General features: G+C 55.3%; 1 protein-coding gene across 12 annotated transcripts in view; it reads left to right on the top strand.

Annotated features, from left to right (window-relative positions):
* DOT1L (DOT1 like histone lysine methyltransferase) overlaps positions 1 to 22,268 on the top strand; it is a 51,826-nt gene that overhangs the window by 11,222 nt on the left and 18,336 nt on the right. For 10 of the 12 annotated variants that reach the window (XM_040241851.1, XM_040241852.1, XM_040241856.1 and 7 more), the window contains 7 exons: positions 6,834 to 6,908; positions 9,178 to 9,241; positions 9,771 to 9,999; positions 11,149 to 11,243; positions 11,693 to 11,755; positions 17,269 to 17,324; positions 18,939 to 19,018. In XM_040241851.1, the coding sequence (XP_040097785.1) occupies positions 6,834 to 6,908; positions 9,178 to 9,241; positions 9,771 to 9,999; positions 11,149 to 11,243; positions 11,693 to 11,755; positions 17,269 to 17,324; positions 18,939 to 19,018 (662 nt within the window). Of the gene's footprint in view, positions 1 to 6,833; positions 6,909 to 9,177; positions 9,242 to 9,770; positions 10,000 to 11,148; positions 11,244 to 11,692; positions 11,756 to 17,268; positions 17,325 to 18,938; positions 19,019 to 22,268 lie in introns of those variants that run through there. The other 2 variants (XM_040241859.1, XM_040241858.1) reach the window with 2 other exon arrangements.

The following is a 22,268-nucleotide window of genomic DNA, read 5'->3' as shown; positions in this document are numbered from 1 at the left end:
CGACCGGCTTAGTTTAGTTTATTTTTAAAGAGGGCTGCCAGTTAGGAGGGGCTTTCCAGATGGTTCAGTGTAAAGAATTTACCTGCCAGTGCAGGAGAGGAGGGAAACGTGGGTTCAATCCCTGGGTCAGGAAGATATCATGGAGGAGGAAATGGCACCCCACTCCAGTTTCTTGCCTGAAAAAATATCCCATGGACAGGGGAGCCTGGTGGGCTATAGTTCCCGGGATCGCAAGAGAGTCGTACATAACAGTGACTAAGCACCCACGCGTGTCAAAGTCGGTGAGGAAGTGAGGCCATGTGGTTAGGCGAGGGGCTCCGAGCTGGCCAGCCTGGGTTCCCTACCCCCTCCCTTGGGCCAGAGGAGTTCTGGGGGCAGGTTGGCCTGGTTGCTTGCTGCCTCCTGCAGGGAGGGCGCCCTGTGGTGCAGGGCGGTAGGACGGGGTGCAGCTGGCCAGCCAGAATAGGTTCTGTGGAGCCTCCCGGTGGCCAGGTCCTGTCCAGGTCTGGCGGGGCCTGCTCCCCATCCTCAAGTCTACAGGCTATTTCAGTCCTTCCCTCTTGTCTCCACAGGTGGCTTTTTCCCACTGGTAAAGATGGCAGTCACCTGTTTTGTTTCTTCTCTTATCTCTTCATCCTGGAGGATTTCTGACATGCCCAGAGATGGACAGTGTGTATGACGAGCCCATGTGCCCGTCACCCAGCCTAGCGTTTGTTTCACCTGTACCAGTGCCATGGGTGGGGAAACGAGGTGGGAAGGCCATCTACTTTCCTCTTTTGCCGCATGTTTACTGGGACAGTCAAGGTGTGACTGAAGTACAGGAGGGAGACCACCTGTTTGGAGCGAGCATGGTGACCAGGGTGGATGTGTGGGTGTCCCTTGTACCTGTGTGAGAAGGAGTCACCCCTGTTTGCCTGGGCCCCCTGTCGGCCCCCTCCCTCCACTCCTGTCCCCAGGCAGCCTGGCCTGCTTTCTGTTGCTGTGGATTACTTTGCATTTTCTAGAATTTTACATTTTTTAAAAATGTGTCAAAAGCTTTTCTTTCTTATTCCTGAGGAGTACACCATTGGTGCACCCTTTCACCAGATGACAGATATGTTTGGGTGGTTTCTGAGTTTTGGCAATTGTAAATAAAGCTGTTGTAAACACCCCACGGAGGTCTTTGTGTGGACGTGTCTTCCTTCATTCTGGGTAAATACCTGGGAATGAGGCTGCTGGCTTGTGCTTGAAGGAAGACCGCCCCCTCCAAGCTGCAGGCAGCCATGCAGGACCGTTCCCGTGGCTCCCACGTTGGCAGGGCATGTTGACGGCATTGTTTTTGCTGGTCCTTTGGTGGTATCATTGTGGTTTTAATGAGAATTTTCTTAATAATTAATGATGTTCATCATTTTTGCCTGCTTTTAAAAAAACTGGTTGTTTTTTAACTATTGAATTTTGAGCATTCTTTGTCATTCTGGCTTATCCTTTATTAGGTATGTGCTTTGTGAATATTTTCTTTCAGTCTGTGGCTTGTCTCTTCACATTCATAAGAGTGTCTTTTAAAGAGCAAATATCTTAAATTTTGATAGAGGTCTAATTTATCAACTTTTTTCTTTTATAGTTTGCAGTTTTTTGCATGCTGAGATACGTGTGCCTAACTTGAGGTCACAAAGATTTTCTGCTATGGTTTCTGGAAGTTTTATGGTTTAGGTTTTACATTTACATCTTTTTATCCACTTTGAGTAAACTTTTACATGAGGTGCAGAGCATGAGTTGAGGCTTATTGCTTTGCATGTGGACATCGCGTAGTTCCAGCAGCATTTGTTGATGAAACTGTCCTCTCTCTCTGGAATTTCCTTATCACCTTTGTGAAAGATGAGTTGACAGTGTATGAGGTGATTTGTTTCTAGAATCTCTTTCAGTGCCACTGACACATGGCTCTGTCCTTTGGGCAGTACCACAGCTTTATGGTAAGCTTTGGAATCACAGGAAGTCCTCCATCTTTATTCTTCTTTTTAAATGTTGCTTTGGTTATTCCACCGCCTTTGCATTTCCATGTAAATTTTCGAATCAGCCTGTTGATCTTTGCACAATTTATTTAGGAATTGTATTGAATCTGTAGGTCATTTTGGAGAGATTTGCCATCACACTTGAGTTTTCCAGTCCATGAACATGGTATGTCTCTCTACTTGCTCAGGCCTTTCAGCTCTTCTCTTGGCAGCGCTCTGGCATTGTAGCATGGAAGTCTTGGACAACCATTTGTTAGATTTATTCCTAGCTCATTAATGCTTTTGGCACTACTGTTAAGTGGGATTGTGTGTTAAATTTCATGTTCTGTTTGTCTGCTACTTGTGGGTAAAATACAGTTGATTTTTGTACATTAACCATGACCTTGTGCTCAATTCATCAATCCTAATAGTAGTTTTGTAGATTTCCTGGGACTTGCTGTGGAAATAAAAATAATTGTATCACCTGTTATTTCTTTTTCTTGGCATTATTGAATTGGCTGGGACCTTTGAGACTGTTTTGTGATAAAGTGGGGGGAGGTTGCATTCTTATTCTTTCCCTCATCTCTGGGGCAGGGATGTTAGATTTAGCCTTCCGCCATGGAGGTGACGTTAGCTGTAGTTCCTCACAGATGCCCAGTACAAGTTTGAGAACATGCTCTACTATTCCTGGTGGCGTTTTCCCTAGGTGTAACAGTTGCGTCATTGTTAGGTTAAAAAAAAGAAAGAAAAAGGCCATAACTTCTACAGTTTAATACTGAAATACTTATGGATGAAAATGTCATGTGTGGTCTGCTTCCAGATAGCACGGAGTGGGTGCAGAAAAGTGCTCTGAGCCCAGCAAGCAGCTTGTGGCATCTGCATGCCTTGCCGTGGTGAGGTGTCTTCCAGGTTTCTTTCATGTAAAGTTACCGTTTCCCCCATTTTTTTGAAAGTTATTTGTTAATTTTGGGCTCCGCTAGGTCTTCATTGCTGTGAGGGCTTTTTTCCTCTAGTTGTGGAGAATGGGGGGCTCCCCTCCAGTTGAAGTGACAAGCTCCTCATTGCGGTGACTTCTCTTGTTGCGGAGCATGGGCTGTAGGACTGCTGGGCTTCAGTGGTTGCGGCGCCTAGTCTGTGGGCACAGGCTCAGTAGTTGTGACGGATGGGCTCCGTTGCTCAGTGACATGTGGGAGCCTCCTGGATCAGGGAGCGAACCTGTGTCTCCTGCAGTGGCAGGTGATTCTTCATCACTGAGCCACCAGGGAAGCTCCTGCTTTCCCCTTTTTAATTAATAAAAATCGTGGGGGAAATCCTTGGAGACTGTGCAGAGATCCTGTTTCTTCGTGGACTTTTGCAACTGATTGTAGGATCCAGAAGTGAATCTCACTGCTGAGAACTAGTTACTAGGGCATTCGAAAGGCTGTTCTGTTTTGCTTTCTTCCCCTGCCCCGTTAGTCGTTGGAGCTTTTCTGGGAGGAAGGGCTGTTCCCCTGTAGGCACTGGTTTCATCCTGTGGGTCCTAACCCACTTCTGCTGCACCTGCTTTGCTCCTCAGTCGTTCCGGTGCTGGCCTGGGGGGCTCTCTGGGTTTATGCCCCAGCCCCTTGACTTGACCCTGCCTGCTCCCAGCACAGCCTCACTATCTGGAGCCTCAAAATGCTCCACAGCCATCTTGAGTTTGCTCTGTCCCAGCCCGAGTCAGCTGCTTCCCCAGAGAGTTCTGGTCTCCCCTGGAGAGGAGTTTGTGCTGCTTTTTAGAGATAAAGTTGTTTGTCTTCTTACTGAGTTGTAGGGATTCTTAACATATTGCGGCTGTGAGTGTCCAATGAGATAGGCATGACTGACCGCGACTTTAATGGCATCTTGATGAAGTTTTTAACTTATCAACTCGTTCTTTGATGGTTAATTGTCTGAGTCATAGCCAGGAATCTTTACCTGCAAAGTCAGGCAGTTAGTCTCCCGTTTTTGGGGGGGAAGGTCTGGGGTTTTAGGTTTTACATCCAGGTTTTAGGATCAGTTGTGAATTATTCTTTGTGTCTAATGTGGGTTTGTGTTTATGGGGGTCAAGATTCTTTTTTCTCGATCAATATTCAATCCTTCCAGCCTTACTTATTGAAATATTCCTTTCCCCATCACATTGCCTTGGTGCTTTGGTCAAAAATCATTTGTTAAAATTTAGTCGATTTCTGGATCCCATGTCCTGTATCTGTCTTTTCACCTTTCTGCCAATACCACACTCCTCCTTTTTTCTGTTGGCTGTGTATGGGCTCTGTTGTTGCAGCATGTGGACTTAGTTGCCGTGCGACATGTGGGATCTTAGTTCCCTGATCAGGGATCGGACTCTCGTCCCCTGAACTAGGTGAAGTCTTAACCACTGGACCACCAGGGAAGTCCCCCCATCACACTCTTGGTTACTGTGGATTTACAGTACATCTCATATCAAGGTGGTGTGAATTTTGCAACAGTGCTTTTCTAAAAAAACATATGTATTATTTATTTGGCTGTGCTGAGTCTTACTTGCAGCATGAGGGATCTGCAATCTTCATGGTGACATGCAGGATCTTAAGTTTTGGTATGTGGGATCTAGTTCCCCAACCAGGGCCCGAACCCTGGCCCCCCAGCATTGGGAGCACAGTCTTAGCCACTGGACCACCAGGGAAGTCCCATTGCTGTTATTTTTAAAGACTATTTTGGCTCTTCTAGATTCTCTGCCCTTGTATGTCAGTTTGAGAATTGGTTTGTCTGTTTCTCAAAAAAAGCCTAACTGAACCTTTTTAGAGGAATCACTTTGCAGTTTAGTTTGAGGAGGAGGTTTAACAATACTTAGTCTTACGTTTCGTGAGTGTTTTTTGTTTGTTTGTGTATTTATTTATGTTGCCTTTAATTTTTGTCAGCAATGTTTTGTTGTTTTCAGTGTAGAAGTCAAGATCATTCCTAAGTATTCATGTTTGAGTGTTATTTTAAGTCACATATAAAACTTCTCTTGTTCTAAATTCTTTGTTGCTGGCGTTTGTAAGTACAGTTGACCTGTATCCTGTGACCTTGCTGAATCCACACGAGTTCTGGTAGCTTCTCCATAAACTCTTTAGGTTGGCCCATGTACTGAATTGTGTGGCATCCCTCCATGAGGAGGGATGGTTTTGCTTCTTCCTTCCTGGCCTTTGTGCTGTTGGTTGGTTTTTCCTGCCTCATGAACGCTGTCTGGGCCCTGTGGTAGAAAGCTGGAGGTCCCAGTCCTTCCCTGCCGCTGGGGTGTGGATGCCCTCCCAGGGAAAGCAGATGTGCTGGAGAAGCGCTCGCCAGAGGTAGCGGTCTCTGCTCCGAAGGCCCGGTGGCGGGGAGAGACTGATGACACAGGGACCGTGACTTGGGTTCCCTTGGGTCTGAGGGAGCTGGCACTGCCCAGCTAGCTCCGGGGACTGTGGGTGGGTCTCGCAGAGAGGGGAGCCAGACCCCTGACGTGGGAGCTCTGGCTGCCCAGTGGCTAGGGCTAGTGTGTGTGTCAGAGGGTCCCTGGGGCGGGTGGGCACGCATGGTGAGAGAACTGCCCCTCCCTGCTTTCCAACCCTTGGCCTCCTTGGGCTCCCCTGGCAGAGCCCACAGCAGCGAAGGGACAGCAGCTCCTCCAGCCCTCCCTCCAGCCCTCCCTGCCCCTCCATCGGGTGGCGGGTGGCTCTTTCCACTCCTTTTTCCTGAAAGTTTTTATTGTGAATGGAAACTGATTTCATCATGTGTTGAGACAATTGTATGATTTTTTTTTTTCTCCTTTATTCTCTCAGTGAATTACAGTGACTGGTTTTAGAGTGTTAAACAACCTTCTGTTCCTGGGATAAACTCCATTGGAATAAGATGTGTTGCTGACTTTGGCTTACTAACATTTCTAGAGGAGTTCTGAGTCGGCGTTTTTGAGGGACGCCAGGTTAACAGCTGCATCTTTACAAGGTTTTGTCCTCTGGTTTTGGTCGTATGGCAGTGTTGGCCTCCCCAAGCTGGAAAGGGTCAGCATCACCACTTCTCCAGCGAATGGCAGAGTTCGCCGCGAAGCTCTATGGGCTGGGAGTCTCTGGGAGAAATTCACGTCACGTTCTGTGCTAGGTGTCCCACTATTCAGGTGTTCGGCTTCTTGTGTCGGTTTTGGTAATTTGCATCTTTTAAGGAATTTGTCCACTTCTCCTAAGTTGTTGAGTTTATTGACATGCCATTTTTCGTAATATCCCTTATTTTCCTTTTATTCTCTGTAAGCTCTGTCATGATGACTCGTCTTTGACAATTTTTCTCCAGACTGTATCAGGATCCAGTCAGGGTTCCACCTTGGGATCAGCAGATTCCCCCTCCATCTCTTTTTCCCCACTGCAGTATTTTTTGTTTTCACTTTTTGTGGAGGTGATCTCAGTCCCCGTCCAGGCATTGGACCCTGGCCCTCAACAGTTAAGGCGCCGAGTCCTAGCTGCTCGGCCACCAGAGAAGTCCGACGGTTGAAGAAACCCTGTTGTTTGTCTTGGGATTAGTTCATTCTTCAAATAATCGTTCCCTTTTATTTCTGGTCGACGCATTGCTTTTCAGACTCTCTGATTTAAGCTGATTGGTGTCCTAGACCCTGTAACACATTAAATCCATTGAGCTCCCAATGGCCAGCGTTGTTTAAATGCGAAGCAACATGAAACTTGTGTAATTTGTAAGAACAGCATCCTCCTAAGAACATGTCTTTACATTGTTTGTTTTGAAGTCACGCCCCCTTTCAGCCTTTCACATTTTGAGATGAGTAGCCAGAATGTTTTGTTTTTGTATTTGCAGAGTCAACAGTGTTTAAGAACAGCATTGAGAGTAGAAGATAGAGCACTAATACTAGTTTCCTTTGCATTTCAGATGGGTCTGTGAGGAAATCCCGGATCTCAAGCTTGCTATGGAGAATTACGTTTTAATTGACTACGATACCAAAAGGTAAGCGGTGTTGTGCCGGGGCTGCATCTCCACCGGGGACGGGCTCCGTGTGTGTCGACACAGGCTAAATTTAGACCTTCCTCGACACTGCAGGCTGATGGGAAGTTTCCTTTTAGACTTGGCCATAGCCAGCACGGAGTTATTTTGGTAGGAAATGTTTATCAAATATTGGCAGAGGCTGTCGGAGTGAGGACATAATTGGAAAGTGGGATCGGCGTGTGTAAAGCTGGAGTTGCTCTCTCCACGGCAGCGACTGCTGTCGCTGGCCTGGCTTCTCAAGCCTCGGCCCCCAGCTCCAGCCAGGTCTCATATAGTTTTGGCTGCTCCCTGCAGTTTCCTCAGGCACATCCTGGATCTCCTAGAAGAGTCCTGTGGGTGGGGAAGGGCGAGGCCGGGTCTGGAATGCCTGCCTGGAATTTCTTTTTGTTTTTCTTTGAGAGACTCTCCTGCCTCTTTCAGTTCTTGGCAGGCTCTCTTTGATCGCTCGCAGGCTGTGGGCCTAGGTGACTGCTCTTGACAGAAGGTGGCCCCAAGGCGCCTGCGGGCCCCTGCACAGGCTGAGTGGTCTCACTCCTGTGTCTGGAGGACTTGCTGGACTCAGTCAGCCCTAGTCCCTTCCCCTCACTTCCCACCTCCTCCCGGTCCGATAATTGGCACAGGTGGCTGTTATGGGCTTAGGTGGCTTGGGTGTATGCGTCAGCCCTGACCCCAGGGTGCAGGTGCCTGTGGACTCTAACCTTGAACGTCGGTCTCGAGATCCACACGGTTCACATTTCCTGGTGGTCAAGGGCCAAGTGCCTGGCTCAAGCAGTGGAGTGTTGAGAGGTGCTTCTGCTCCAAGGTGCTTGCGTGGGGCCAGGGAGGGGGAGTTTCGAAGCTCCTAAGCAGACTGAAAGGATTCCGGGCTGGGAGAGGGCAGGCACAGTCTGATGGCAACTCCGCGCGCCCCGCAACCCAAGTGACCTCAGAGTCCTGCCCAGAGCAGGGGTGTGTGAGGGCAGGGCTGGCACAGCGGGGCCCAGGTGCCAGGCTCCTCTGAGCCTCCATGTGTGTGCATTCTCCCAGGAGAAGGTATACCAGGGTGTAGTCAGGGGCTCTGACAGGGACATGGAAGCTGGAGCACAAGGAAGGAATCTGGGAACTACTGCGTGTTTTCTCCCTGAGGATAGCCAGACTGGAGTGTCGGCACTTGCCCTGGCTGCCCACTCCTGGCCTGTGTTCCCAGGGTCCCTTTTGGGCTGGCATTGGGCTGGACTCCTCCCTTGAACATACAGGTAGTTCCTCCAGAATGGGTTTCCCACCTCATCGTGTCAGCCTGCTCACAACATATTAGAGCCGCATGTCCCCTCGCTGTCTGTCTGTGTGAGGTTTCACTGGCCTTGCCCACATTGGCTCTTTCCCATTATCAAGGTCTCTGGCTTTTCAGCTTCTGCTGCTATTCTCGGAGATTGAACGTGCCATGTGTTTATGGGTCCATTTAGATCCCTTTGCTTCTGTTAGAAAAGGAAGTGCACTTAAGTTCTTGGGGTCCATCCAGGGCCCAGGGTCAAGGGGTCTTGATGTAGATTGAGATCTCAGGGGTCCCCGGGCTCTTGGTGCTCCCTGGGGAGCAGCTATCTTGCTGCTCAGCATGTGGGTGGCGTTAGGAGACACGCCCCAAGTGACTGCCCCCTCCTCCGTGCAGCACAGATGCCAGGGTAGACCCCTTGTGCAGGGGCATCGGGTCGCTCAGCGCCGGTACTGACAAACATGGATGCCCCAGATACTCTCTGGGAGAACCCGGGTTGGGGGCTTCCACTGAACACTGCCCCCTGGTGTGGGGAGAAGCCGGGTCAACGACTCCCTCGCTGAATCTCTGACATGGACGCTTATATCTGGGCGAGTGTCAGCAGTTCACACTGTTGGGTAAATGGAAGCCACACCAGCAGGAAGGCGGGTGCTGACCTCTGTCTGCAGGGTCGGGGTGTTGATTATCATCCCCTCCCACCTGACTAGCAGTGCCGAGAGCCCTCCCTGCCTGCAGTGGCCCTTGGCACCCAGCTGTCCCCCAGCCCTGGGGCAGCGGGACTTCCTGCATCTACAGGTTGGGGTGAGGCTGGCCTTGGTCTGCCTGCCTTGTTCTGTGAACAGCTGTGAAGCTCATTCCTCACCCGAGCCCTCAGGGCACAGTGAACTGAAGCTCTGCCCCATGGCCTCTGCCCCCTCCCCTGAGGCCTGGTGGCTTGTTTCGAGCTCAGCGGTGACCAGTGCCTTCCCTTGCTTGTTTTAGCTTTGAGAGTATGCAGAGGCTCTGTGACAAGTACAACCGGGCCATCGACAGCATCCACCAGCTGGTAGGTGGCCTTCACCCTCACCTCGGACCCATCTCATCATCTCGGCCCCCTGAGCTGTGGTTCAGGCCCCCTCCTTGCCCATCAAATCATGATGTGGGGTCTGCAGTGTCCCAGGGTGTGGACCCTATGGCCCGGGGCTGGAACTGTGTTGATGCAGATGGCTGGGGCTGAGCTGGCCAGTGATCCTGGCCCTTGTGGATGCCCTGGGAGCCGTGCTGAGCCAGCTGGTAACAGGGAACCTTCCTGGGGCTTCTCCCCCACGGGTGCTCTGGGCGCCAGGACAGACCAGCTTGTGGGGAGAGCAGTGCCAGGGAGCTTGCTCTGCCCAGGTCCCAGCTGCACGTGCATGCACGCACAACCCAACACATCTATACACACACACACTCCGTCTACACACATGCACATAGGTTCACACCACTGGCATACACACGCAGGCTCACACAGACTCCTGCGCACTCGTGTCCCCGCTGGGGTCGGGCAGCGGGCTGGGTGGTGTGGCCCCACAAACTGTGTGTGTGCCCTGTCGCAGTGGAAGGGTACCACACAGCCCATGAAGCTGAACACACGGCCGTCCACTGGGCTCCTGCGGCACATCCTGCAGCAGGTCTACAACCACTCGGTGACCGACCCTGAGAAGCTCAACAACTATGAGCCCTTCTCCCCAGAGGTGTATGGGGAGACCTCCTTCGACCTGGTCGCCCAGATGATCGATGAGATCAAGATGACCGAAGATGACCTGTTCGTGGACCTGGGCAGTGGTAGGTGGGGGCTCTTCCCCCCTACCCCTTCCCCTACTCCTTGTGCTTGCAGGATGGCCTCATGAGGAGAGGTTCCGGGGGCTGGGGCCAGGCGGGCGCCCGTGGGTGTGCCATGTTGCCTGAATGAAGAAGCCACGGGCCAAATTGTCCTGGTGGGACTGTGCAGGTGACAGGCTGCGCAAGGGGCTCCCTGGCGTGTGGTTGGGCTGCTCTGTCAGGAACCCCAAGCATAGCACTCTGGGGTCTCCACTGCCCCCCATAACCTACTCACAGACCCCAAGGTCCCGTCCCATATGGCGTGGCCTCACCACTTGAGAAGGGCCCTGCAGACAGACAAAGGTGGCTTCTCTGGTGGCATTGTCTTTGGCTTAAACTCTTACCTGTACAATTCTCATTCTAATAAGCATGCACATGGTTGAAGGTCATTTCTAGAAAAGCCTGTAAAACTCCCCTGTGTGTCAGAAGGCTTATGATTTCTGAAAACTGCCAGCCTCCTCAGACCCTCGGTCCCCTAGCTTCTCCTGCCCTCCGGGAGGGACCCTATGTCCTCTCCCTGTTTACCCTATGTTTCCGAATAGAGGCTTGTTTCCATCATTGGATTCTGTTCTGTTCAAAATGGGAGGGCTCCTGACACTTTATTTGAAGTGCACCTGGCCTGAGTTCAAGGAGGGACAGTCTCAGAAGCCTCCTTTGTCTGTGAGCTAGTGCCCACAGATCCTGCCCTGTCCTGCGGGCGTGTGCTGTGCGGGGCCTCTTGCCACCACTCTGGGCCGCTCCCAACTCAGGCGGATGGTGGAGCATGGCTCATTGGTGAGAGGTGCTTCCTCCCAGGGGTCACTGTGCCTCGAAAAGCTGTGTCTGCGTGTGCACAGTGAATGCCCCGTGGGGCCGTGGACCATGGCTGGTCCCAGTTGGGTGGCCACAGAGCATCTTCTTCGTGATGAAATGGAGCACGGCTTGGCTGGGGGTGGGGGCGATGCTCAGCCCACGGCCTGGGGCATTTGAACACATTCTGTGGCCCGAGAGGGCACTTGGGGACGTGCGCTGAGGCCAAGGCCTCTGCCTGATGATCTTGTTGTCCCGGCCCGGCTGCTGGGTGTGTCCTGCTGTGCGTCTGACACCTCTCTCTCTCTCTCTCCCCCCATGAAGGGGTGGGCCAGGTTGTGCTGCAGGTTGCCGCGGCCACCAACTGCAAACATCATTATGGTGTAGAGAAAGCTGACATCCCAGCCAAGTACGCGGAGGTGAGTGGCCCTGGGCCCCGGGCGCGGCCACATCTGTGTCACTTTTGTTTCCAGCCTTGGTGTGCAGCGACCTGCAGGATAGGGGACAGTCTGTGCTGGGGTTGAGGGAAGGTGGGGGAGGGGGTCCCTGCTTCATGCGTCCCTGAAAGACCGTTGTGGCCGTGTCCCCTGGTTCCCCTGGTGCTGGGGGTCAGCTGGCATCACCCTTGTGCCAGCGTCTGCTGGGGGTTGGGATAGGGGAGGCAGCAAGGTCTGAGGAGTGCGCGTCTGAGTGGTGGTATCGCCATGAGAAACCGTTGAGAGTTTGTGGTTTGCACGCCTGCCCACTCTGGTTCCCTGCAGTCAGGCTCCTTTCCCGGGAACCCTGGAGCGGGACGGGCATGGGGAGGACAGGGGCGCCCTCCTGGCCACCGGGTCCCTGACGGGCTGTCTGGTTTGGCTCTTTGCAGACGATGGACCGAGAGTTCAGGAAGTGGATGAAATGGTATGGAAAAAAGCATGCAGAATACACAGTGAGTGCCATCGCTCCATGCCCCCCGGCTAAGGGTGCAGCCCCACCCTCTGCGCCGCCTCCCCTGACCCGCCGCCCCCTCTTTTCCCTGCCCGGAGCCCCCTCCCCACCACTTTCACTGCCTCCTGACCACCTGCCGCCTCCTTGCTGTGGGCCTTGTAGGCAGTCGACTCCTCCGGCCCCGCACTCTGCCCCACTTCTCTTCCTCGGGCACCCAGCGAGGCCTCGGGAGCACCGGCTCTTTCAGGACCACATGTGGGGCGGTGCGGTGTGGGCTGGCCAAGGGCATCTTTCTCGTGCTTGCCCCCTGCTGCAGCAGTGAGGCCCCACCAACAAGCTGGCCTGGTGCCGCTGCCCCTGTGCCGCTCTCCCCGCATCCGTCTGCTCGGCCTTCAATGCCGAGGTTCTTTGGGTCTCGCTCCTGGATCCTGATGTTCTGGCCTCTTTCTGCTCCTCCTGCCTGGGGTGTCCAACTCCATGTTCTCAGCTCCAGCGCGTCTCTGTGCCCAGGGCTTTGTCAGCCACTGCAGGTTTCAGTGGCCTGTGGACATAGGGCTGCCATGCAGCCTCCATCTGCAGGACTGCGGCCGGGGCATTGCAGGGGGAAGGTTCCAAACCGGCTCTTCAGCATACACGTCACTTCCTGTCCCAGGTCCCCCAGGGCCCCAAGCTCCACCTGGCTTCGATGTGGTCTTCCTGGTCCCTCTGAAGGTTCCTGACGTTGTTTGTGTCTTGCTCTTGGGGGTCCTGGGGGATGGGGGGCTATGGGGCCAGAGCTAGCGTTCCTTATTGCCTCAGGGAATAGAATGGTGTGTGTGATTCCAGGGGGCGGGGGGCCAGCAGGAGAGATGGAGTTTCAGCCCTGGAGCCACCTGAGTGGTTCTCCTTTCAGGGATTGCACCCTCAGTATTGATGTGAAAGTCCAGTCTCAGCTCACCGGGATTTAAGATATCTTATAGGTGGTCCTTGATTGTGTGGTTCATCTCTAGGCCTGTGGTTTCTTTTGGGGTAATTCTCAAGGGGTGTGAGGTCTGGTCTAGACTCATCTCTCTCTCAGTGGACGTCCAGCCGTCCCACGCCATCTGCTGCAGAGACTACCCCTCTCTGCTGAGCCATCTCTGTTGTGTCGTCAGCGGCCATACTTAGTGGGTGCTCTGCTCTGCTCCATTCCACTCTGCCGCCCCCCATCCCCACCCCCACCCCCGGTCTGCTCTCAGCAGCGCCCTGGCATGATAGCATCGTGGGAGTCAGCCCAGAGTCCAGTAGCTTCAGGCCTCCAGCCTGAAGCTGCCTAGGAGGTGAGCCGTTGACTTTGTATTTGGTCTGTTAACAGATGATAGGGCCTTTATCTGCAGCCTTGCTGTAGTTGCTGGTGTTACTTCTGGGTGACTGTTGTTGTGGCTGTTGATTGTTTTCGTTTTTCTCCATAGAGTAGAAGATTTGAAGGTTGAGCCAGCCTTCCAGGCCTGAGGTCAACCCCATCTGGCCTTGGGAATAGTTTCTTTTTGTTGTGGGTATTTGCAGCCCAGGAAGATACTGGTTTCCTCCTCTCGTGAGTCTGACTTTGGCGTCCAGGCGATGCTGACCCCATGTTGGGAGGTCAGCCATCACCCTCTGCTTCTGCCCTGCTTTCCCTGGGCCAGGACTTGCCCATCTGCAGTGTGGGCCCAGCTCCCCTCCCCTTTCTCTTGGTGGGATTTCTTATAGGTTTCTTCCCCTCAGTGAAGTGTGAGGGGTGTCACCTCTGGCCCCCGTGTCCTCCCACACCTGCAGTCCTCTAGCGTTTGTTGCTCAGGCTGAGGGAAATTAGTCCAGTTCATTTCTATTTCTAAGAAACTTCTTCCTGTCCTGTCCCCAGTCCCACTGACATGCTGATAAGAGTTCCTGGATGGCTTGCCATTTTCCTAAGGCCTCAACCTCCTCGGAGACGGCGATAGCACCCCACTCTAGTACTCTTGCCTGGAAAATCCCATGGATGGAGGAGCCTGGTGGGCTGCAATCCATGGGGTCGTGAAGAGTCGGACACGACTGAGCGACTTCACTTTCACTTTTCACTTTAATGCATTGGAGAAGGAAATGGCAACCCACTCCAATGTTCTTGCCTGGAGAATCCCAGGGACAGGGGAGCCTGGAGGGCTGCCGTCTATGGGGTCGCACAGAGTCGGACATGACTGAAGTGACTGAGCAGCAGCAGCACAACCTCCTAAAACACAGGTTTTTAAAATTATAAAGTGCTTTTTGCTTCTGATGAGAGGGCCAAATGGTTGAAACATGTGATGTAAAAGCCTGGTTGACTCAGGCCCCAGAATGCCCCATGGACCCGCAGCAGCCTGTGGTGCTTGATTCACAGTGTGGTTCTAGCTGCTGGCATGACGCCCATGGCCAGAGGCCAAGGTGGGGGTGAGGCTGGTGGGCTGCCTGCCTGGTGGGTCACTGCTCCTTCCTCCCTCTCTTGGCAACATCGGGAGGCAGTGCAATTTGAGAGGGGGGTGATTGGGGGTTGGTGGCATGTCAGCTGGTGCACTGGTGCGGCCCCCTGTGTGGAAACCTGCTTGTTCTGTGCCTCCTGAAGGCCAGGCACTCATCAGGGCCCTGCTCTTAGGCCCCACGAGGTGGCTGCGAGCAGAACTTGGCTCTGAGGACTCTTAAGTCATGGCTTTGGCTGCTGTGTCTGGAGCGGCAGCCGGCAGTGCCTCTGGTGTCCAGGCAGCCCTACTCCAGGAAGCCATGGTGACAACTCCTGCCCAACGCCTGGACTTGGCGGGAGCACGCGTGCTAGGTCTGGGGAGGCCCTCCTCGAGGTTCTGTGTGGCTTCAAGCAGTCACCCTGGTCGGCAGGCAGAGTCCTGCCTCCATCACTTGATGATAGATGAGGGGCAGCAGACACCCTGGCCAATGTGTTTACTTGCGGGCGCCGGAGCCTCCTCCTGGGTCCCCTCCTCCTGTTGAAGCCCTGGGCCCTCCCTGTGCCCAGCTTCTGCCTATGTCCCCAGCACCTCAGGGTGCCCCTTTGCCTGGCGCCGTCTGAGTGACCGCATGCCATTGGTGCCTGGTGGCGGGCCTGGCACAAGCAGGTTTCCTGTGCCAGGGTGTCAGTGAGTTCTTGGAAGTGCCGCTGAAGGAGGTGCCCCCAGCCAGGTGGCAGCGTGGACCCCAGTGGGCGAGGCTGCCCTCGGGCTGGTGCGGTCAGGTTGGCAGGGACCTGGTGCTGCTGACGGGCCACCCAGAGCACGAGCCCTGCCCTCCTCTGGTGGCTCTAGTACACAGCAGCTCCGAGGGACTGGCTGGCAGTCAGGTGTCCCGTCTGCGCCTGTGGCCGTTCCAAGGCAGGTGGCAGGGTGACTGAGTCTGGGGCACCCGTCGCTGGCTCCCACCCTGTGGCTTCGGGTGGGGCCTCCCTGGGGCCCCCGGGAGGGAGTGCTTTCTGCAGGGGGAGCTTGTGCGCCATGTGGTGTGGGTGGTGGCCCATAGGAGGAGGCCTGTGGTGAGGGGGCTGCGCCCGCCTTGTCTGGGTCGCAGCCTGGAGCAGGGGCACACCGGAGGTCTCCCTGGTTGGGGAAGGGCGGTCACACGGGGCAGCCCTCACGCACGTTCCTCTGGAGCTGGAGGTCTGGGCCAGCTGGGCTGGTCACGGTCCTCCGTGGGGGCGACAGGAAGGCTGTGCTTACCTTCCTGTCGCTGTTAGCCTGGGCACGTGGACCCCAGCGACACAGAGCTGGCCCGGTCAGTCCCTGTCCTCAACCAGTTATGGCGTGCCTGTGCCAAGAGGTGGTAGGTAGCCCGGTGGCCAGGCGGGCGGGACAATGGCTGTTTTCTTGCCCTGAGCATGAGGCCACCGCGGAGCAGTGGTGCTGTGGCTCCAGTGGTTTTCCTTGGGTGGGTGAGCCCCACAGAGAGGAGCTGCATCAGGCTGGGCTTGAGGGAGCCCGGGACACCGCAGTCGGCTGTCCTCACCAACTGGTGTGTGAGAGACAGGACAGAGCAAATAGAGGAAGGAGGCGGTGGATGAGTCCCAGGACCAGGCATGAGCTTTTAGTAGGGCTGAACTCCCTCAGACAAGACATGACAGCACCAGTGGCGTGCAGTCCCCAGCGGGGCTCGTACAGACCCCGTGCCCAGATGAGACGTAACGGCACCAGGGCGGTGTGGTCCCCCAGGGGGCTCACACAGACCCCATTCCCAGGGTTCTTTCTGGGTGCTGGCCGTGCCGGTGTTGCTACCTACCATGGCTAAGACCCCAGACTCCGGGAGGATGTGAGGTGTTTGCACGGACAGTGTGGGAACGCTGAGAACCCTCCCCAGGACACAGCCCTGGGCCCGCAGCATGAGATTTCTCCTGCACAGCATCACAAGGATTTTGAACTTGAGTCAGTGCCCAGCCCCACTGGGCTGTGTGCAGGGAGCGGTGGCAAACTTGGGAGACCCAGAGATGGATGCCCTAGACATGGACAGCCCTCCGCCAGCTCCCGGACCCTTTAGGATGGCCACCTCTCTTCTGCCCAGCAAGGCTCGGCCCCTCCCATGCTGGGTGGTTTCTGTGTGCAGGGAGGGTGCTGAACCCGCAGCTGCTCTGCCTGGGCGCTGCCCGTTGCAAGGACCTCTGCTGGGTGCTAGGCCCGCTGGGCGGTGCTGCCCCATCGCTGTCTGGAGGGCCTCCCTGTCACCTGGGGGCACTGTCAGGCGAGGGCCTGTCAGCAGTCACCCCCACCTTCTCCCCCAAGGTGCTCTGCCTCTGAACCTGCCTGTTCTGGATGTTTCCCATTAGTGAAATCACATCCTATGTGTCCTTCTGTGCTTCCTCTCACTGAACATCATATTCTCAGGGTCCATCCACATGGTAGCGAGTATCAGGGCTTCTGACGGATGCTCCTGGGTGTAGGCGGATATGTGTGTATCTGCTTGTCCATCAAGCGACACGTGCACTGTCCACACCTGTGCTCTGTGGACAGGAGTGTGCAGATGTTCCCGTGGGTGGACACTGGGGGTGGGATGATAACATTTTTTGAAGAATCATAAAATCAGATTTCTTGGTTTCTGAAATGTTAGTTCTGGACAGTGAGGTTAATGAGACTTGTGTTGTCTTAGATGCACTTTGGCCTTGAGGCAAAATGAGATTAGTCCTCTGAGGGAGACAGTAGTGGGAGCGGTACTGGAAACATCAGGATGCCCCCGGCACGGGGAAACCGCCCACAGCAGTGTGGGTGGGCGCTGGGCTGCACCCTGGGGCCCTGATGTCACAGCCCTTGCAGTCCAGCTCTGTGGCACATGGTCACCCTGGGGCGCCCCCTGCTGGCCTTGCGTGGACATGGCGTTGGGACTTTACAGCACCTTCTCCGGTGCTTCGGCAGCTGTGTCCACGTGCATGGTCAGCCTGTGGCTGTGACCTTGGCCTCTTCCCACATCCTCCCAGTCAGGGCCTCTGATCATTCCATCTCTTCTTGGGGGGTAGACAGGGGTGGAACACAGAGGCAGTGAGACCCCAAGTGATGGGTTGTCCCTCTTATCTCCTTTCAGCTGGAGAGGGGGGACTTCCTCTCGGAGGAGTGGAGAGAACGGATTGCTAACACAAGGTACAGCCGGGGCCTGGGGGTGGGGCCGAGGGGCCGGGCTGGCAGGGACGATGTGGCTTTCCCTCCCTGAGGGTCACACCAGCAGACAGGGCCCCGCCCCCCTGCCTCCCTGGGCTGGACAGCAGCGACCACCACCACCTGTCCTGAGCTTGCTGGTGGCCCCGCCTTTGTGTCCCTTGCACTGGAGCCTGATGGGCATCCTCCTGGCCCTGGCCGTGGGGCTGTGTGCTCACACTCCTGGTGGCTCCCTGGGCCTCAGTGACCAAAGGGCGAGTGTGTCACATGCTCTTGGCTCTGACTGGGGGAAGGGGTGACAGTCATTCTCTCTGACCTTCCTTCCACACGTGCTTGTTGCAGGGTGCCCTGAGCCCCGTCAGTATCTTCTCGCTCACAGAGGTCTGACCCCATCTTTGATCTCAGTGAGGACGTCTCCCCTGAGGCGGGCACGCTGTCCCCCTTTTGTTGAGAAAACATGCTGGCTTGAAGTGTCCCCCTCAGTCTGAGTGTGGGGACTCTGTTGCAGCTGTGGGGCCTCTCCTATGGGGCCCTGTGGCTGTATCTGGGCTCCATGGTCATGGTCATGGCGAGAAAGAGCTGGCTGAGGGGCCTACTCCCAGCCTTGGCTGCCCGCTGTCCACCTGGCCTGGAGCACCTCGAGACCCCGCCTCACCCCAGCTCCCACGGGCCTCGGAGCTGCCTTGTCTCCTTGCAGGTGACCCCAGGCTCTGTCCTGGCTCACGCCCTCTCCTGGCCAGTCCCCTTGAGACCCTGCCATCCAGCCTTCCCAGGCTATGTCCCTGCTCGCTGTGGAGGCCTCCTAGCCAGCCGGTCTCGTCAGGGCTCTGCCCGTCATAACCTCACCATCCCTGCACTTTTTCCCAAGTAGGGGCTGGGAGAGCTTAGCCCCCAGCTGAGGGCTCCCACTGCCACTCTCTCACAGCAGTCAATGTGTCCTCGCCCTGGTCAGGCCCTGTGACTGTCCTTTTGCCGAGATTCAGGAGGAGCAGCATGGGGCCGGCAGGCAGCTGGCTACTCTGTCACATTCAAATAAGGAGGGAAACCCAGGTTGGGGGGATCCCCCATGTGGACAGGAGCCAGGGGATAGAGGATGGCCAAGGGATGGGGGACCCTGGGTGGGGCAGGAGCCCCCGACTGCCTGGTGGGCATCTGCAGACACAGCTTCTCAGGCCCTCAGATGCCAGAGAACATTGGAAAAACGGGAAGCCTGGGCCAGCCCTTGCCTCAGAAAAACTTTGTGCTGGGCCCTCAGGTGGTGGGCTCCCTTCCAAGTGTAGCTCGATGGGTCTGTGCTGCCTTCCTGCCCAGGCTGCCTCACCCCTGTGTGCCCAGGTGGCCCAGCTTGTACTGCCCATGCACCAGCCTTGGGGACGCCCGTGTCAGTGCAGGCCTTCCCCAGGGAGCCAGCAGCCTGCTTGTCATGGGACCTGGCTGCAGGGTCTGTGTTGGCAGCACCTGGGGCAGCTGTGACGCCCCGAGGGCCCTGAGCCTATGCCCCCGCTGTGGAGGAGGTGCGGACAGCGCTGCGGTGGAGGCGCTGCAGCTCTGTTCGTGTGCACGCAGAACCCGGCACTCAACTGGAGCATTGTTTTGCAGTGTTGTATTTGTGAATAACTTTGCCTTTGGTCCTGAGGTGGATCACCAGCTGAAGGAGCGGTTTGCAAACATGAAGGAAGGTAATGTATCCCTCTGTCTCTGCTCTGTGCGTCCATTCTGCGTCCGTCCCACGTCTGTCCCGTGTCTATCCTGCTTGGGCCGTGTAGCAGCGGCCTTGATCACGCATGCTGGGGTCCTGACTAGCAGCATCCTCTGATCCAGCCCCAGTGGGAAGGCCTTGGAGGCGGGAGGGAGGGGTTTGTCTGTCTTTCTTGCTGTCACCTAGGTTGCAGGCAGGGTGCCTCCCAGCTCAGAATGTTCAGTGAACAGAGTGGACCTCACCACTGCTCAGGCCAGAGCTTGCAGCTGCCTGGGAAATGGGTGGGGACCTGGTTAGCACGGGAGTTGCAGACTGTCCAAGTCATCTGGGTTTCCCATGGACAGTGTGTAACTTCTTAGTTCAAGGATGTCCTGGGCACTTAACTGTGTGTCTCATACTGGAACTTGACTAAGTGGAAGTTCAGCCTTGGGGTGCTGGGGCTGCCCAGACCAGCCCTTTGGCTTTGCCCAGGGCTTTCTTGTGTTTGGACCCTCGAGGCCTGGCTGCAGCCCTCCGCCACTTCCCCATTCTCTTACTCTCCGTCCCAAGGCTGGGTGAGACTAGATGCACCCAGGAGGGGAGCTCACCTCTCCAGCTCTGAGTCTCAGAATCCCTGTGGGACTTCTGGGCACAGCTCTGGAGGGAGAGGTCATGAGAGCTTGAAAGCTGAGCTTCCATTCTGATTCTGAGTCAGAGTCCATGTAGTTTTTAGGAAGAGTGTGTGCTCCGTGTGTGTGTGAAAGCAGACTTGGGGCAACATGAGTGGTTTTATGGAGGGAGTGTTGATGGCGTCTGGCTAGAAGCTCATGGGGGATCTTGACAGTCCACATGGAGGCTGAGAGGAAGGTTGCTGAGGCTGAGTTCTTGCTTCTGACCCTGCTAACCTCACTGGCCTTCCCTCCCTCCTCTCCTCAACCTCTTCCTCTCCCCTCGCCGCCCTTCAGAAACGCCGGGGTGTTGGATCTTCTTGTGTCCCAAGCTCCTCCCCCAGCCTGTGGCAAACCTGAGCAGGGCTGTCCCCAGGTGGGTGGTCTCTGAGAAGCTTCCAGACCATTGAAGGTACAGGGAGCAGGGATGCAACTGCATCACGATCTTGCGGTCATGCAGCAGGTGCAGCAGTCCATGGGGCATCCCTTCACGGTGCCAGGGCATCCTGGTGCCTGTGGAGCGTCACACCCATGAGGACTGACGTTCATTTGTGTTCTCATCACCACCGCTGGGTCCCTGGGGAGTTGGGCTCTGGCTCAGGGTAGGAGAGCAGGTCTGGCATGTTCAGGAAGGGGGGATGGAAGAGCTTCTCCAGTCGTGACTCAAGACAGCAGGAGTCCCCTGTCCTGGAGGGAAGCCTCGCCTGACACGGGCAGGCACCCTGCCCTGCCTCCCTCATCCCCCACGTCCCTGTCCCCAGAGCTCCAGGGAGACTCCCATGTCCTCCTGAGGTCCGTGGCTGGGAGAGAAGCAGGGTGGGTCCTCCATGTTTCATCATGAAACATGTCAAGCGGACAGAAGAATTGAAAGGATCACCCAGCATAGAAGCAGTTACCAGCTGCCCTCAGTACAGCCGGCTGCATGTGTTTGCATGCGTGTGCAGGTGAGCACAAGCCTGAGCGTGCGGCAGGGGTCGCTCCTGATGGTTTACGGGAGTGAGTGCCTTTCCCCAGCCCCAGGCTCCACCCAGAGAAGAGCTTGAATTGCTGTCTTCCCAGCTGGCCCAGGCATCTATCTGGCTGTGGGGTCCCACTCTGTAGCCTTTGGGCCTCAGGGCACAGCCCCTCCATTTGGACGCTGCCCACTGGGCATCCTGAATCGTTCTTATGGAATGTCACCTGGGGTGCACTGGTTCCTCATGGTCTGCTTAATCTTGCCCTCTGCACCCCATGTTCTGAGTTCTCGGGTGTCACACATGCTTGGCTCGTGGCCCCTGGTGGGAGCAGGACTGCCTACCAGGCCCTCCTGTCACCTGGGATCTGTGGCCCTGCAGTGACATGCCCACAGAAGTCCTCTCAACATATCCTGTTGACCCTAAAAACTTGCTTGGGCTTTCTGATTAAAGCATCCTGGAATGCGTGGGCTTTACTCCCTCCCGCTCCCCGGCCCCACTCTTCAGACACCCCCACGATGCCTGGGGTAACCCCAGACTCTGGCCACAGTGACTGCTTAAATGTGCACCCTGCCGGCCAGGGACCTGTCATCACCACCTCCTCATGGGGTGCCAGAGGCCAGGCTGGTGCTAGGGTACTCTTTGCGCCTGGATAGTCAGCAGCATGTGAGCATGTGCTGAGGGGCTCATCCTGACCACTCCACTTTCCTTGTAACATATTTCTTTCACTTTTTTGGGGTAAGTTTATGTATTTTGTCTGTGTTGAGTCTTTCCTGCTGTGCAGACTTTTCTCTAATTGTGGCCAGCGGGGGCTAATTTCTAGCGATGTGCAGGCTTCTCAATGCTTTGGATTCTCCTGTTGCAGAGCACTGGCTCTAGAGCACATGCTCAGTAGTTGCGATACATGGGCTTAGTTGCTCCATGGCACTTGGGTTCCTTGTGGACCAGGGATTGAACCCATGTCGCCTGAGTTGACAGGCAGATTATTAAAAACGGAGCCATCAGGGAAGCTCCTCTTTGACGTTTATTCTTGGTTCTTTATTTCTTACACTGGACAGTTTCAGTCCTTCTTGCGCTGGTGCATTTAGAAACAGCGTTTCATTCAGGGTAGGGGGAAACTTTTGTACTCTGAAGGTAACATCACCAGTCACACGACCTCTCTGCACAAGGCTTCGAGTCCTTGTGGTTCTTTTCTCTGCAGTGATTTGCACGCGTGCCAGGACTTACTGGAAAACCTTTCCTGTGCAGCCGTTTCTGACTTGAACCATCCCATTATGGCTGTGGGGGGTCAACCCCTGATTCTCCTTGAGTTCTGTCTGTGTGGATCAGGGCCCGGTTCTCCGCAGGTTCTGTCTGTGTGGACCAGAGCCCGGTTCTCCTCACATCCTGTCTGTGTGGATCAGGATCCGGTTCTCCTCAGATCCTGTCTGTGTGGATCAGAATCTGGTTCTCCTCATGTTCTGTCTGTGTGGATCAGGGCCTGTCCGTGTGGATCAGGGCCCGGTTCTTCTCAGGTTCTGTGTGGATCAGGGCCTGGTTTTCCTCATGTTCTGTCTGTGTGGATCAGGGCCCGGTTCTTCTCAGGTTCTGTCTGTGTGGATCAGGGCCCGGTTCTCCTCATGTTCTGTCT

This window comes from Oryx dammah, unplaced genomic scaffold, assembly GCF_014754425.2.
Source record: "Oryx dammah isolate SB20612 unplaced genomic scaffold, SCBI_Odam_1.1 HiC_scaffold_5, whole genome shotgun sequence".
Taxonomy (NCBI): Eukaryota; Metazoa; Chordata; class Mammalia; order Artiodactyla; family Bovidae; genus Oryx; species Oryx dammah.
This window is presented reverse-complemented; position numbering and strand designations above follow the sequence as displayed.